Source organism: Mobula hypostoma, chromosome 4, assembly GCF_963921235.1.
Source record: "Mobula hypostoma chromosome 4, sMobHyp1.1, whole genome shotgun sequence".
In the NCBI taxonomy this organism is placed as follows: Eukaryota; Metazoa; Chordata; class Chondrichthyes; order Myliobatiformes; family Myliobatidae; genus Mobula; species Mobula hypostoma.
In genome coordinates, this window is record NC_086100.1 from 83,920,479 (window position 1) to 83,936,978 (window position 16,500).

At 40.2% G+C, this 16,500-nt stretch overlaps 1 protein-coding gene across 7 annotated transcripts in view; it reads right to left on the reverse strand.

Annotated features, from left to right (window-relative positions):
• Positions 1–16,500, reverse strand: part of yeats2 (YEATS domain containing 2) — a 175,116-nt gene that overhangs the window by 100,736 nt on the left and 57,880 nt on the right. For 5 of the 7 annotated variants that reach the window (XM_063046072.1, XM_063046068.1, XM_063046067.1 and 2 more), the window contains one exon: positions 12,832–12,939. In XM_063046072.1, coding sequence (XP_062902142.1) covers positions 12,832–12,939 — 108 coding nt within the window. The remainder of the gene's footprint in view (positions 1–12,831; positions 12,940–16,500) is intronic. The other 2 variants (XM_063046071.1, XM_063046070.1) reach the window with 1 other exon arrangement.

Sequence of the window (16,500 nt, forward strand, 5' to 3'; positions counted from 1 at the left end):
CAAGGGAAAGGGAGGGGAAAAAAGAAAAAACAATACTGGAAGGAGAAATCGATGTTAATGCCATCAGGTTGGAGGCTACCTAGAAAGAACACAAGGGATTGCTCCTCCAATCTGAGAATGGCAGAAGAGGAGGTCATGGTCTGACATGTCAGAACAAGAATAGGGATAGGAATAAAAATGGTTAACCACTGGTAAATTCTGCTTTTAGTGGATGGATGGAGGTGCTCAACAAAGTGGTCCTCCAACTTACTTTGGGTTTTCACCAATGTACAGGAGACAGCGTTGGGAACTCCGGATACAAAAGACAACCCCAAAAGATTTGCAGATGAAGTGTTGCCTCACCTGGAAGGACTGTTAGGGGCCCTGAATTGAAGTGAGGGAGAAGGTGAATGGACAACTGTAGCATTTCACAAACAAGAGAAATACTGCAGATGCTGGAAATCCAAGCAACACTCACTTGCAGGGATATGTGGAGTGGAGGAGCAACACTTCATATTCCGTTTTGGTAGCCTCCAACCTCATGGCATGAACAACGATTTCTTATTCCAGTAATTTTTTTCTTTTCCCTTCCTCCTTCCCTCTTCTTCCATTCCCCACTGTGGCCTCTTGCTTCATCTGTTCACCTGTCTATCACCACCCCCGGTGCCCCTCCTTTTTCCCTTTCTCCCATGGTCCACTCTCCTCTCCTATCAAATTCCCTCTTCTCCAGCCCTTACTTTTTCCATCCACCTGGCTTCCCCTATCACCTTCTAGCTTGTCCTCCTTCCTCTCCCCCCCATCTTTTTGTTTGGCATCGTCCCCTTTCGTTTCCAATCCTGATGAAGGGTCTCAGCCCAAAACGTCAACTGTCTATTCATTTTCATAGACGCTGGCTGACCTGGTGATTTCCACTAGCATTTTGTGTGAGTTGCTCTGGATTTCCAGCATCTGCAAGATCTCCTGTGCTTATTCCCACTGTCAACAGCTTTTCCTTCAGCTCCACCTACTTCCTTCACATCAAAGATGAAGCAAGGAGAATTCAGATGGACTCAAGCTACGACTGTCTCTTACTCACCAGTGATAATGAACCTACAAGTTTTGTGTTTATGAAACTGTGTTCAAAGTTCCACTACTAAATCCCATCAGAAGGTGGAGGGGTCATAATTCCAACTTTACAAATTGTCCCCATGGCTTTGTTTCCACTTGTTTTCAAATGTAAATATGCAAGTTCACCATTAAGTGTTATATTTTCTCTGCATGTACAGTGATATAAATTATCGCTTGGATACATTAAGAGGAACAAACACAAAGGTACTAGATTGGTAATCTGACACTGCAGCTTCAGAGAAATGGCTGGATAAATGAACGTATAGCTCTGTGCTTTTTTTTTGGATCTCACTAAAGTCACTGAGAGATGGGTGAAATCCCAAGACACACTCTAATTCCTTAATATTTTCACCTATCTTGTACTTCGTCTCTGTTAGTTTGACATTGAAGCTGCAATAGTTGTACATGGATGATCTTCAGGTTATAAATGCACAACTGAGCAAACATATGGAAAACCAGTGGTTTCAACTGTCTGGCTGCTGCAGCCATCTGCTACCAGGCTGCATTTCCAAGCAGTGAACTGTTCAGGTAATTACAGGTCACATGAATGGAACCCTGACGTAACCAGGGATGGACTTGTAAGTACAAGGACATACCAATTCATTCAGTTCCCGCGGCCTAATCTTCCAGTCAATATCTGATTGGTACCTCTATTTGTCTACTTTATATCATGTCTCTCAAAACAGTTAGTCAAGAAAACCAAAGTTTGAAAGTTTCAGTTGAAGTACATGTCCTAAAGCATGAAAAAACATTTATATTGTTCCAAAATTATTTGCTTCCATTTCTAAAATTGTATCATTCTAACATAAGATAGCAATATGTAGTTTCAAACTTCAGCCTTCGGGTTAGGATGGTGAACTAAACTCTTAGTTCATTGAACCAGAAACTAGATACATGAAGACAAATGGCATACCTATGTAATATTGTAACTGCATTTCTTGGGTTGGACATATTGGCACATTTTGTTTACATAGTTCTCAAGTTGACCAAAGGACCTAAACCTGTGCTGAACTTCTCCAAGTCTTATATTAAATAACTTTAATTGCTGCATACAACCAGTCATGATTTCATTACATGAATATTGCCATTTTTGATTGTCTTTGTTGGAGAAAGTATCACTTCAGGATTCTAATAAACCACGCAGGTGAGAATATTCCAGGTTCAATCCTTGGTCTGCAACTGGCTATTACAACTAGGGAAGAGAAACACCAGCCAATGGTCCTTATCTGAATGATAACATTTGATCTTTGTTTGAAAATGTTTACACATTAGATTACGGGAGGAACACACATCAAAGTTGCTGGTGAATGCAGCAGACCAGGCAGCATCTCTAGGAAGAGGTACAGTTGACGTTTTGGGCCGAGACCCGTCGTCAGGACTAACTGAAGGAAGAGCTAGCAAAACTTTCAAATCCCTTACTGGCCTGGGTGCTGGGAGTCCTTTATGACAGGCACTGCTTTCCTGTGACAACGTTCCGTGTAGACGTGCTCAAAGGTGGGGAGGGCATTACTCATCATGATCTGGGCCATATCTACTCCTTTTTGTAGGATTTTCATTCAAGAACATTAATGTTTCCATATCAGGCCATGGTGCAATCAATCAATATACTCTGCACCACACATCCATAGAAGTTTGTCAAAGTTTTAGATGTCATGCTAAATCTTTGCAAACTCCTAAGGAAGCAGAGGTGTTGCCGTGCTTTCTCTGTAGTTGCACTTGCGTGCTGAGCCCAGGACAGATCCTCTGGAATGATAATACTGAGGATCTTAAAGTTGCTAACCCTCAGCACTTCTGATCCCCTGAAGATGATTGGTTTCCTCCTCCTGAAGTCAATAATCAGCTCCTTGGTCTTGCTGACATTGAGTGAAAGGTTGTTGTTATGGCACCACTTAGCCAGATTTTCAGTCTCCCTCCATTTGCTGAAAGAAGTGAAAGATTAAACTGATATTCATATTTAGTGGAAGAATAATGTTAGGAGGAACATCTGGAGTACAAATACTTCAAAGTGTGCTTTGATTTTGAGAAGGCTGTAAATAAGATCCAATGGAGGAGGTGGGTTAACAAGGTTAGAGCAAATAGAGCTAGTGATACTATATTATTACGAATTGAGAATTGGTTAATGAACAAAAGCAAATCTTTCTGAGGTCAGAACGCTATAACAAGGGATTATTCCAGGGATTGGCATTCTCAATTTATGATGATTTAAATCAACTATCATATTTTAAAGTTTGCTAAGAATACAAGACAAGACTAGATAGAATTTTAGTAAGGAAGAAGAATATAAAAAGTCCTCACAGGAATAAAAGCAAGTTGAGTCAGTGGAAAAGAAAATCGTGGGTACAAGATCATGAGAAAATCCATCTTGGTGCACCAGAAAAAAAAAGAGTATTTTCTAAATTGTTGTGAATTGCTGATGCTCAAAGGTACAGCGGTGCATTTATATCACAATTCACTGAAAGCCAACATTCTGGTGCAGCAAGTAATGAGATAGGCAAATGGTACGTCAGTCTTTATTTAAGAAAGCTTTGACTGACAGCATACAATATCAACGGGATTAGACAAAGTCAACAAGGACTGATGTGAGGGAATCAAGTATCATATTTCCAAGTTTACTAATGATACAAAACCAAATTGAACTGTGAGCTGTAACTGAAAATAAGGCTTCAAGATGATTTAGATTTCATTACAGGAAGTCCGCACCAAGTGAGCAAGTGGGAACAAAATATTATGTGAGTTTTTCCACACCAGTACGAAGGATTGAGTTTAGTGATAGATTGGGAAATATTGACATATGAATGGAAGTGGGCACCCTTGCACACCAGTCACTGAAAACAATTATGCAGTGGCAGTAAGATAAGGCAGCCACTGATTTGAAAATCAGAACAGCTACAGATGCTAGAAGTTTGAAATAAATGTATGTCTTCATTGCAAGAAGATTTAAGCAAAGGAAAAAGAATATCTTACTGGAATTATCAGGACATCAGTGAGACCATACCCAGAGAATTGTGTGTAGTTTGATATCCTTATCATAAACTTGTTATAGAGAGGGTGTAACAAAAAAAATCACCAGACTGGAATGGCCATATGGGAATAGACAAGGTGAACTAGGCCCGTACTTACCGGAGTTTAGAAAAAATGAGAGGAAATCTCATTGAAGAGTACACAATTCAGAAAGGCCTCAACAGGTTTCAAGTGGTGAAGATACTTTTCTGGGTGAGGAGGAGTCTAGAACATAGACATGTACAGCATATTATGGGTTCTTCAGCCCACAATGTTATGCTGACCTTCATAAAACTACTCTATGATCAATCTAATCCACCTACACACCCATAACCCTCTTATTTTTCTGGCATCCATGTGCCTATCTAAGAGACTCTTATATATCCCTATTGTACCATTATTCCTGGCAGTGTGTTCCATGCACCTACTACTCTGTGTAAAAGGACATCTTTCTTCCACTCACCTTTAATTAATGTTCTCTGACATTGACCATTACCATTCTGGGGAAAAGATGCTGCTTGTCCACTCCATCCATGTCTCTCACAATCTTATACAACTCTCATTCTCCTTTGCTCCAAAGAGAAAGGCTCTAACTTGCTTAATCTTTCCTTGTGACATATTCTCTAATAGGGGTAGCATCCAGGTAAATCTCCTCTATACTTTCCTAAAACTTCCACTGACTTCCTATAATGAGATGACCAGAACTGAACACAATACTCTAAGTTTGGTCTAATCAGTGTTTTATAAAGCTGCAACATTACCCCATGGCTCTTGAACTCAATTCCCTGACTAATGAAGGTCAGCATGTCATCTGCCTTCTTAACCATCCTATCAACATGTGCAGCAACTTTGAGGGAGCTATGGACTTGGTCTCTAAGATCCCTATGTTCCTCCACACTGCTATGAATCCTGCCATTGACCCTGTACTCTACCTTCAAGTTCAATCCTTCAAATTGTAACACTTCACACTTTTTCGGATTGAACTCCATCTGCCACTTCTCTGCCCAGCTCCGTGTTCTGTTTATATCCCACTGAATCCTATGAAGACCTTCTACGCTGTCCGTAACACCAACCTCTGTGCCATCTGCAAATTTACTAACCAACCCTTCCAAATGGAGCTAGAGTCTCACTTAGGATAAGACATGTAAGACAGATTGAGAAGGTGATAGAGGCAGACAGTCTCATGAAATTGACAACCTTTCGTCACCATGGCACTGAGGTTCTGGCAAATGGGATTATACAGAGGGTCAGCAAGGAAGGAGACCGCCACAACAACGGTTTCTGTACTGTATGACCTTATTTCTTCACTAAAAGAAAATAATTCTTCACTTAGAGGGTTATGAACCAATGCAATTCTTTACCATGGAGAAGGGTTAAATTTTAAGACAGAATAAATTAACATTTTAGGGAGGGAGTGGTAATGTGGCGTTGAGTTAGAAGATTGGCAATTATTTTATTGAATAACAGAGCATACCTGAAGGGCTGAATAACCTATTTCCTGCTCTTATGCTTCTACAGGAGTTAAGATGACTCAATATAATTATATAGTGTTGTAATTAGATCACATTTGGAAATGTTGCGCAAAGCGTTGGTTGTCTTACCTCCCAAAAAAAAGGAATTACTTAACAAAGAGGAAGTACAGCAAAATAATCACCAGACTGGTTCCACAGATGGCAAAAAACAGATCTCATTAAATAAAACTAACAGAGCTCACATGACACAAAAGGCTGAATGCAGGGAGAATATTTCACCTGGCCCAAGAGTAAATAACTATTTAGAATAAAGTATCATAGTGTCAGAATAAGCGCTTATTAGTCATGTATTTCTGAGATAAGAAAAAAACTTCATGTAGAGCGCAGTCAATCTTTGAAAGTGTGGAAGGTCAGTTATTAAATTCATTTAAAGCAGAGACTGATAGGTTTTTGGCTATTTATTTATTTATTTAGAGATACAGAATGGTAACAGGCTCTTCAAACCCAAAGAGCTCGCACTGCCCAATTACACCCTTGCGACCAATTAACCTACTAATCTGTATGTCTTTGGAATATGGGAGGAAACAGGAGCGGTCACAGACAGAATGGACAAACAGTGGTGCAATTGAACCTGGGTCACTGGTACTGTAAAAATGCTGTGCTAACCGCTATACAACCGTGCCACCCCAATTATGGGATTCAGGACAGTGGAGGGAAAAGGTGTTTAGTCACGATCTTGACGAGAGGCAGAGCAATCTCGATGGACCAACTGATCTAGTCTATCTCCATTTCATATACATCATAGATGTGTTACACCAAATGACCAGTTTCTACATTTGGAAATTCTTAACATTGAGGGAGGAGGAGGAAAATACAAAAAAAAAGCACTTGTATTCAACTTAATGAATTCAGAGGGGGTTGTAGATGTACATCAATTGAGGTATCTACACTTTGTTCTGCAGAGTTCTGAGTAAAGCACTAGAATTGAAAAATGAATTGATTATTGCACTTTAAAGCTGCTGTTAAGCATGTCGTGTATTCCTTATTTTCGTTTTATCGCAAATTCACTGCAGTACCTTGAATAGCTCCTATGTTTAAACATCACTACACCCTATGAACCAATATCATCCAGACAAAAGTGTCGCCTTATTCATTATTCCATCATGAGATATTTGCTACCTCATAATACAAAAACAAACATTTAAATAGTGGAGGATTACAGGAGAACTGCCAGGCAAAATGAGATACTGAGGTGAACAGGAGTTTTTAATATACAATCTGAAGTTGAACAGAGGTGGTAAGGTTGAGTAATGGAATTACAGTGTGTAGAAAATAAACAGAGGGAGAGGAAAAGAAGTGCTTTTGGTGGACTGACTAAGATCAGGAATCCTGGTGAAGTATAAGAACTAAGAGGATTATGGAGACAGAGCTCTCTGGTGGGAGTGAGAGTAGAAGAGGGGTGCAAGACGGTATTTAAAATGTTTCTGGACCAGATGGAAATTGTAGGTCAGCAGATAGAGGAATGAGAGGCAATCACACCAAGGTTGAGAGTACTTCCACCCTTCACTCATTCAGAAGTGCCACTAGCCATGTTTATATTACTACAAATTTATTCATTACTCAGTTCATGCCATCCATTCTTCCGAGAGGCCAGTAAAAAGGACATTATTCAGGTATGTAGCTACAATTAATTCAGAGTGATATTGTATGAATGAGGTGATTGTTTTATTATGTTTCTCTGCAGCATTGCACGGCTGAGGTCAACCCCATGCAAGGGCATGAATAAAACAAGGCAACACTTGTAAACTCCCACATCGCCACACACGGAGTTCATTTTCTTGTGCAAAAGCTCTGTCAATGTTCCTCTTAGTGGCAATATTAAAGCAAATTAAAGCAGCCTTACTCCATCCTACCTCCCTTGACCCTTCTCATAGTATTCCCCCAGTTTCAATCCTAGCTTTGGGAAAATGGAAGACTAATTATCTTAAGGGGGGGAGGGGGAGGAGGATGTTTGCAATTTTATGTTCTTGACATGGAATTAATATCCAAGTTCCGATCTAACAGATGACCACCCCTCATCCTAGGAAAGCTGCGTGTCTGGAATGTGGATCCTAGAGGTTACTAGTACCTTCTTCTCTCACAGCATTTAACAAATGTGAATAAAAGTAGACCATTTAATCCTTCAAAGCTGCTCCTACCAACCAATAAGCTGATGTTCACATCAAATCACTTTGTGATGCCTGAAGGTGAGAAAGTTCAAGAATATTGGTGAAGGAATGATCCTTCATTTGTGAAGATATTAAGAGGCATAGATTGAATGGGCAGACAGAGTTTTTCCCAGGATGGAAATGGCTAATACAAGGGCCAGAATATTAAGGTGAATGAGGAAAGTATATGGGGGATATCAGAGGTTGAGTTTTCTCCCCCACTCACAGAGTGGTGGGTGCATGGAACGCATTGTCTAGGGTGGTGGTAAAGGCAGATACATTAGATAGACACATGGATGATAGCAAAATGGAGGACGATATAGGAGGGAAGGATTAGACTAATAGGTTAAAAGATCAGCACAACTGTGAGCCGAAGGGTCTGTACTATGCTCTAGAGCTCTATGTTCTATGCTCTATAGCAAGACAGAAGTATTTGCACTTATATAGCACCTTTCATTGCTGTAGGACATCTCAATTTGCTTCACAGCCAATTAAAAACCTTTGAAGTGTGGTCACTGTTTTAATACATGAAACAATTTGTAGAAGTGAGGGAGAGGGAGAATAAGAGGGAGAAGGGGAATGAGAGGGAGAGGGGGAGGTGCAAGATGTAATATGAGATCTTCTACATTAGATGTCCAGACAGTTAATAATCTGACAAAGGGTAACTGACTTTAAGTATTTGTTCTGTTCTCTCACCACCAGTGTTATATGATTTTCCAGCAATGTGCACTTTTAATTTAAGTAAAAAGGAAACAGGTGTAAACTAGCTCATTTAATCTTTTTATTCTTCCCTTAAAATTATTTCCTTGTAGCTCATGACTCGGGAATCATAAACCATTAATGTAGCAAAATTACAAACGTTAGAAATCTGCAGAAATTTAAGAGATGAGGGGCCCAGAAAACACCAAGGATGGCTTGAGTAGCAAATGAGTGGACTACCACGACTGTTCTGTCTTTAGCCCCAATGCTGTTCCAATGAATCTCAACATTCAAGGAATAGCAACCAATGCTCAGACTTAGCACATTGCAGTCTTCTGCTAAACACTAAGTTTAATAATTTCAGATAATCTATCTTTGGTGAATTCTATCCCATTTTTCCAGCACTCAGGTTTCTGCATCTCTTAGTAATTTCAACTTATACGCGCCTTCTAAATTAAATGTCCAGTCCCAAATGCCTCTGAGAAGATGATAGTGAGGTTCCCTTTCTTGAAGTGTTATAGCTCTTCTGGTTGTCTTAGCCAGAAAGCTTCGCAGTAGGCATAAACAAATTGGGCCAAAGGGTTTGTTGCCGTGCTGTATACCTCTATAAATCTAAGATACTTCCTCAGAGTTGTTGAAGGAATTTCAGAATATAAACCCAGCATGAATGAAACGCAATTACAATTTTCCAGATTATGAGGGTGCGTAACCTGCAGGTTAAGGTGTTTCAATGAAACTTAAGACCTTATCTTGATGGTAGAGGTTGCAGGTTCGGCAGGTGTGTTCAGAGCAGCCAAGGAAGCTAACTGCTATAGATGAGATCAATGTTACATATTGCAGTCACAGTGTGCAAGTGGTAGAAAGAATAAATGCTTCTTGTTGTGTTGGAGTACCAATCACCCAGGATGTTTGTCTTGATCCAGGCAAGTTAAGAACATCTGATCACATTCACAGCTAGTGCTTTGCAAATTATAACAAAGCCCTCAAGTGTTAGGGGGTGAGTCACACCCATGGAAAATTTATTTAACAAGCAAAACAAGTTAAAGGTTCACTGTTTCCAAACTGATTTCAACACAATTGCTTCCATCAAATAACTGGCATAAATAGAACTAACTACACTACTGAAAATAGCCTCGAGAGAAAGGAGAAAGTGATTTCAAGTTGTCTCTATTATCAGTCACTCTCACCATAATATTTTTGACATGAGGAAAAGTGGCCTTAGACAGAGCTTCATAAGTGGACAAATGTCTAAGAATGCCCTGTTCACAAAAAAACAGGCCAATTACCATTGTCTGAAGCTTACCATAATTCATCCACAGTGATACAAGGTTTCACTGACAGCGCTAATCAGCCAAAACTCAACAAACCCCTGTTTATTGTTACACATTCTGGCTCTTGCCAGAAGTATTCAGTTCCAGACCATACAATTTGCACCTCAACCCCAAACACAGACAAAACAGTTACATTACGAACGCGAGTAGAAACGCCTACCTCAGGGCAACTTTTAAACTGTGTGCACACTGAAGGACCATGAGTAAATTTGAAGTAAATCAATGGAAAAAGTTGACACTGTGTTTAACTGTGATTCTTGAAGTCAATCTGCTTCTTGAAGCTGACAGAACTAAGTTGCTCAACAAAGCGGTCTCCCAGTCTACATTGGGTCACAATGCTGTAGAGTTGGCTGCACCAGGAGCACAGAATACAGTAGACAGCCCCAATGGACTTGCAGGTAAAGTGCCGCTTCACTCGGAAGGACTGTTTGGGCCATTTCCCTATTCTGACCACCGTCTGCTACGAAAGGTGTCTTCTCATGGCCACCCATTTTAATTCTTCTTCCCATTCTCATTCCAACATGTAGGTCTAAGGCTTCCTTTACTGCCGCGAAGAAATCACTCTCAGGTTGGAGGAGCAACACGTCATTTTCCGTGTGAGTAGCTTCCAACCTGACAGCATAAACGATGATTTCTTGAACTTCCAGTAATTTCAACCCCTTTCTCTCTTTTTCCATTCCCCTTTCTGGCTCTCTTCTTACCCCTTTTCTTCTCATCTCTTGCCCATCACCCCCAAGGTACACTCACCTCTTCTATTAGGTTCTCTCTTCTTCAGCTCTTTACCTCTTCTACTTCACACCTCCAGCTCTCCATCACCCATACTTCCATCCACCTTACCTGGTTTCACCTATCACTCAACATCTTGTACCCCCCATCCACTTTCTTACTCTGGCTTCTTCCCCCGCCCTTTTCAGTTCTGATGAAGGGTCTCAGCCTGAAAAGTCAACTCTTATTATTTGTCTCCATAGATGCTGCCTGATTTGCTGAGTTCCTCCACCATTTTGTGTGTGTTTGCTCTGGATTTTCAGCATTTATAGAACCTCTTGAGCTTATGAGAAGCAGTATGCATTGTTTTATAGTAAGGCCTAGATAACACAGAGGTCTGTACTAAAATAGAACAATACTCACATGCAAGCAGAGAGTCTGATAATATCTAAAAATGCTCTGCCTGATATTCATCAACTTCACTGCTATCCCAATCACACAGCATCGCTATCTTGAAAAATGGTAATATTCAAGTCTATTTATTTGGATGTAATCACTACAGGAGTGTAAGATTGTAAGATGACAGATAACTTACATTATATGCTAAAATTTTCTGTATGCAAAAAAAAAAGAGGCAATGTTGAATGAGGAAACATTTTATCCTACACTCTGTGGACAATTCTGATTTGATGGAGAATGGACGTGAAAGCACAGAGGAACATCTGGAGAAATTTCTGAAACGCTCGTTCGCTGCTGTCATTACTGTGTGGTCGGGAATCTTTTGGAGGGTAGGCCTCAAAATCCCCGGCTTTGCCTGCTGTTGGCGACCGAGGTTGAGGTCGAATCGTTCTGACAGAGATGGTGCTCAGTACTCAGTGTCGGAGAGCTGATCAGAGCTCGAAGTTTTCGGATGACTCAGAGTCGGACTGTGGTCGGCATGGCAGGGAGAGTTCTTCCTTCTCCCGTCTGCGTGAGATGTGGGACATTTGAGAGACTTTGAACTTTTACTGTGCTCATGGACTTCTTCATCAAGTTACGGTATTGTTGCACTTTGTAACTATATGCTATAATTATGTGGTTTTGTCAGTTTTTTCAGTCTTGGTCTGTCCTGTGTTTTATGATATCACACCGGAGGAAATATTGTATCATTTCTTAATGCATACATTACTAAATGACAATAAAAGAGGACTACGTGTCTTCACAGTACAATGTCATTGCTTTTAACTTAAGAAAGTTAACAGAATTAGATTATTTAAGATTTTCACCAGTGTCACAGCAATGTTCAGGCAGGACAGACTGGATGCCTTGTCTACAGAGGTTACATGAGTGGAACTGAGAAATAAGAAAATGTTGAACATGATAATGGGATTCCCTATTGAATATTTAGAGGACACCTTCAGAGAGAACTTGATACTGGATCTCCTATTACAGAACAAGACAAGGTAGATGACAGAAGTGTGTGTAGGGTACACTTTGGATCTAATGATCATGTCCATTAATTTCAAGATAATTATGGAGAAGGATAGGACTGATCTTCATGTTGAGATTCTAAATTAGGGAAAGCCTGATTTTAATGGTATCAAAAAGGATCTGGCAGATGTGTACTAGAATAAGTTGTTTTCTGGCAAAGGGATGTTTGGTAAATAAAACACGGAGAGTACAGAGTTTGTATGTTCTTGATAGAATAAAAGCTAAGGTTAACTGGCTTAGGGGAATCTTGGTTTTCAAGGGATACTAAGGCCTTGGTTTAGAAGAAGAAAGTGCACAGCAGGCACAAGTGGCAAGGAACAATTGAGTTTAAGAAATACAAAAGACTTTTGAGGAAAATCAGGGAGGCTAAAAGAGGTACAAGGTTGCTCTGGCAGGCAAGGTGAGGGTGAACGATTTTGTATTTTGTTTTAATTAAAAAAAAGCTCTCTTACTTTATTTTGTTGCTTAAACGACACACGACGAAGACTTCTGATAACTGTGATTCGGCCTAGATTATTATTAATTGCAAGCTGTGTCACGTAACCTGACTTGGGCCAAGGCTTGGGCAAAAGTAACACGAGTCTAAGCCAATGACCCAGGCTGTTTGGCTGACAGATATCTAGTGAATGTCCTGCAATGGATACTCTCTGATTTTCTCCCTTTTGGATTGCCAACGAACAGAAAGTGACTATATGACAAATCATCCATGCCCCAACCAAGTTCACGAGATCTGTGGTCAGTCATCTAATTAAAAAACATATCAAGTCTGAGACTGCATTCAAAGGACTAACATCCACGTTAAAAAGAGTTGTAAAGAAAAAACAAGATTTTAAATTACAGGTTCCACAAAACAACTCTTACCTTGGTGAAGGCACCAAGCCCCCCAGTCGCAGGTTTAGGGCTCTGGACCTTGGGATGACTTCCAATGGGACACAAAGGTGGCATAGCTGCAAAAAGCGCATCTTCCTGCTGAAAAAAAAATGTAAATTCAATCTAGAAACAACTCACTGCAAACACTTAATTCTTTATGCAAACTAAGCAAACAAAAATGCAGCCCAGTCACACCGTGTTAAGAGATGGGCCAGTGCCCACAGGTACAGACATAACAAATTTAAATTCAAGCAACACCAATAACTTATTGGTTGTCATCATTAGCTTTGGGCGACAGCCTGTGGCTTACAAGTAACAATAATAGGCATTCAACTATATGGTGACCAGTAACAATTTATTGTGGTGAGAATTATCACTATTTTAAATAGTAATCTAAAAGCATAATAAACTGGAAATTTAAAATAAAAGCCAGAGCTACTCAACAGGCAGGTTCCACCTTTAAGACTGAGGGAAAGAGAAAAGGATAACATATCCAAAGTATGTATTATGTATGTATTTATTTATTTATATATGTATTTATTGATTGAGTGATTGAGATACAGTACGGAATAGGCTCTCCCGGCCCTTTGAGCCAGACTGCCCAGCAACACCTGATAGATCTTGGGACTGTGGGTGGAAACCAGAGTACCCAGAGGAAACCCACTCAGTCATGGGGAGAACATCCAAACTCCCTACAGGCATGACCTGTAACCAACCATATGTGCCACATCAACTTAAGGGGAAAAGCCTGAAACGTCAACTGTACTTTTTCCATAGATGCTGTCCGGACTGCTGAATTCCTCCAGCATTTTGTGTGTGTTGATAGAATTTGTTAGACTGTATAAATATATTGGCTAAAACAATTGCAACAAAAATTTATTTTGTCACGCCTGAATCAGCTCCACATTCAAGTCTTTCAACTCACTTTAACAAGTTGCACATCTGTAAACTTCAGGCCATCTAAAATTCAACTGCTGTGACCCTTCCCTCTACTCCCACTCAACGTTCACTCCTGTGTTCAACAGCCTGTGCTTACAGTCCCTTTATACTTTCAGTTTATAATTCCCATGAATGACCTTGTCCCTACACTTCCTTCTACTCCCCCATTCACTTATCATATCTGTCATTGGTACTGGACATTATCATCCCTCTCTGTAGCCACCATGGCTCCATACACATTGCTGGCCATATGAAGCAGGAAGTTTTAGATCCCTTTACAAAATTCCTAGAACATTTCTCTTTTATCCTTTAAAGATCCAATCTAAAACTGCACACACTCTTCAACATAGCATCCATTTTCTACCTGATTATACTATCTTGAGATGTTTTCAGATATTAACAGGTATATATAAAACAAACCATACAGATCTACAGCAAAGAAGCAGGCCATTCAGCCCACCAAGTCCATGTTGCCTGTTGTACCCGAACCCTATTTGCCCACATTAGGGCCACAGCTCTTTCCAGATGCTTCTTAAATGTTGTGAGATCTCCTCAGCAATCCAAACTCCAATCACCTCTGAGAAAGAGGTTCTTCCTCAGATCGTCTCTAAACTTCCTACCTCTCACTTTAATCCCATGCCCTCTTGTCCCATGTTGAGTGATATATTTTGGGAAGGCAATCAAGGGTAGGAATACAGAATAAATGATAGGGCCCCACTCCACGTGATAGAGATTTGTTACCATCTACCCTACCTATTCACTACATAACGCCTATCAGGTCAGATCTCATCCTCCTCCACCCTAAGGAAAGCAAACCCAGCCAATCCACTCCCTCATTGTAACCATAATGCTCCATCCAGGTAACATGTTGGTGAATCTCCCTTGCACCCTCTCCAGCACAACCACATCTTTCCTACAGAGTGATGACCAGACCAGCACACGTTATTCCAGCAATGGTGTTACCATTATTTTATAATGCTGTAACACGGCATTTTATCTCTTGTATTCTATACTACAACTGATGAAGACAAGTATCCCATATGCTTCCTTGACCACCTTAAACACAATTGGCCACTTTCAGGCATCAATAGACTTGGATCTCAAGGTCCCTATATTTATCAAGACTCCCTGGGGCCCGACAATTTATTGTGCACATCTTATCCTTGCTTGCCTTCCCAAAATGGATCAGCTTGTACCTATCAGAATTAAATTCCATTTACTGTTGCTCTGCCTGACTGTGACCTACATTATGCTGTTGCCTTAAACAACCTTCCTCATTACCTACATCAATTTTCACATTATCAGTAAAAACTTATTGTCATACCTTGTCCCTTTACATCCAAATCATTAATGTGCATCACAAAACATCAAGGGTCTCAGTGACAATCCTCTGGTACAGCACAGTTCACAGATTTATAATCAGAAAAGCAATCCTCCACTACCTGCCGGGACTTGAGAAACTCAGTTACAGAGAAAGGTTGAATAGGTTGGGACTTTATTCCCTGGAGCGTAGAAGAATGAGGGGAGATTTGATAGAGGTATATAAAATTATGATGGGTATAGATAGAGTGAATACAAGCAGGCTTTTTCCACTGAGGCAAGGGGAGAAAAAAAACCAAAGGACATGGGTTTAGGGTGAGGGGGGAAAAGTTTAAAGGGAACATTAGGGGGGGCTTCTTCACACAGAGAGTGGTGGGAGTATGGAATGAGCTGCCAGACGAGGTGGTAAATGCGGGTTCTTTTTTAACATTTAAGAATAAGTTGGACAGATACATGGATGGGAGGTGTATGGAGGGATATGGTCCGTGTGCAGGTCAGTGGGACTAGGCAGAAAACGGTTCGGCACAGCCAAGAAGGGCCAAAAGGCCTGTTTCTGTGCTGTAGTTTCTATGGTTTACCTATTAGTCAAATTATTTGACTAATAGAATTTGCCCTGGACCCCATGGGTTCTGACCTCTGAATCAGTCTCCCACACAGGGTCTCGTCAAAAAGCCTTACCAAAAGTTGCCTACACTAATGAGACTGACTGACTTATAATTATCTACTTTATTCAAGTTGCTGTTAAATAAAGATTGCTATCCTCCAGTCGTCTGATATTGTACCCATTACTAACAGAGATGTAAAATTAAATTGTAAGGGCCTCAGCAATCTTTTTCCTTGCCTGCATAGCAGGCCTGGGATTTAATCACCTTTATGATTCCCAAGACATCTGGCATTTTTCTACTGCTGATGCATTAGAACATCATCAGCTTTTGCCCTGAACTCTCTCTCAGGCAATAGAAGTGAGAAGTATTTGCATAGGACATTGCCCAGATTCAAGCACACTTATGGTCTCTAAGGGGACTGACTCCTTCCCTGGTTACTCAGTTTCTCTTAACATACTTGATTGTGAAGCCCTGGACTTCGCAATCTTTCTACGCATGATATTTTATAGTCTTTTTTTATACTTCTAATTTGCTTGCTGTTAGTTTGTACAGAAACTTGCAGGAATGAAACCAATATTAAAAATTACTAGCAGAATAAGACTCAATTTTATTATCACTGACTTGATGTGAAATTAGTTGTTTGTGGCAGCAGTACATAAAAAAATTACTATATGTTACAATAAGAAAAAACATATATATAAATAGTGAAAAAAGGAGCAAAATAGTGGTGCAGTGTTCAGGTATCATTCGGAAATCTGATTGCTGAGTGGAAGAACCTGTTCCTAAAACGTCAAGT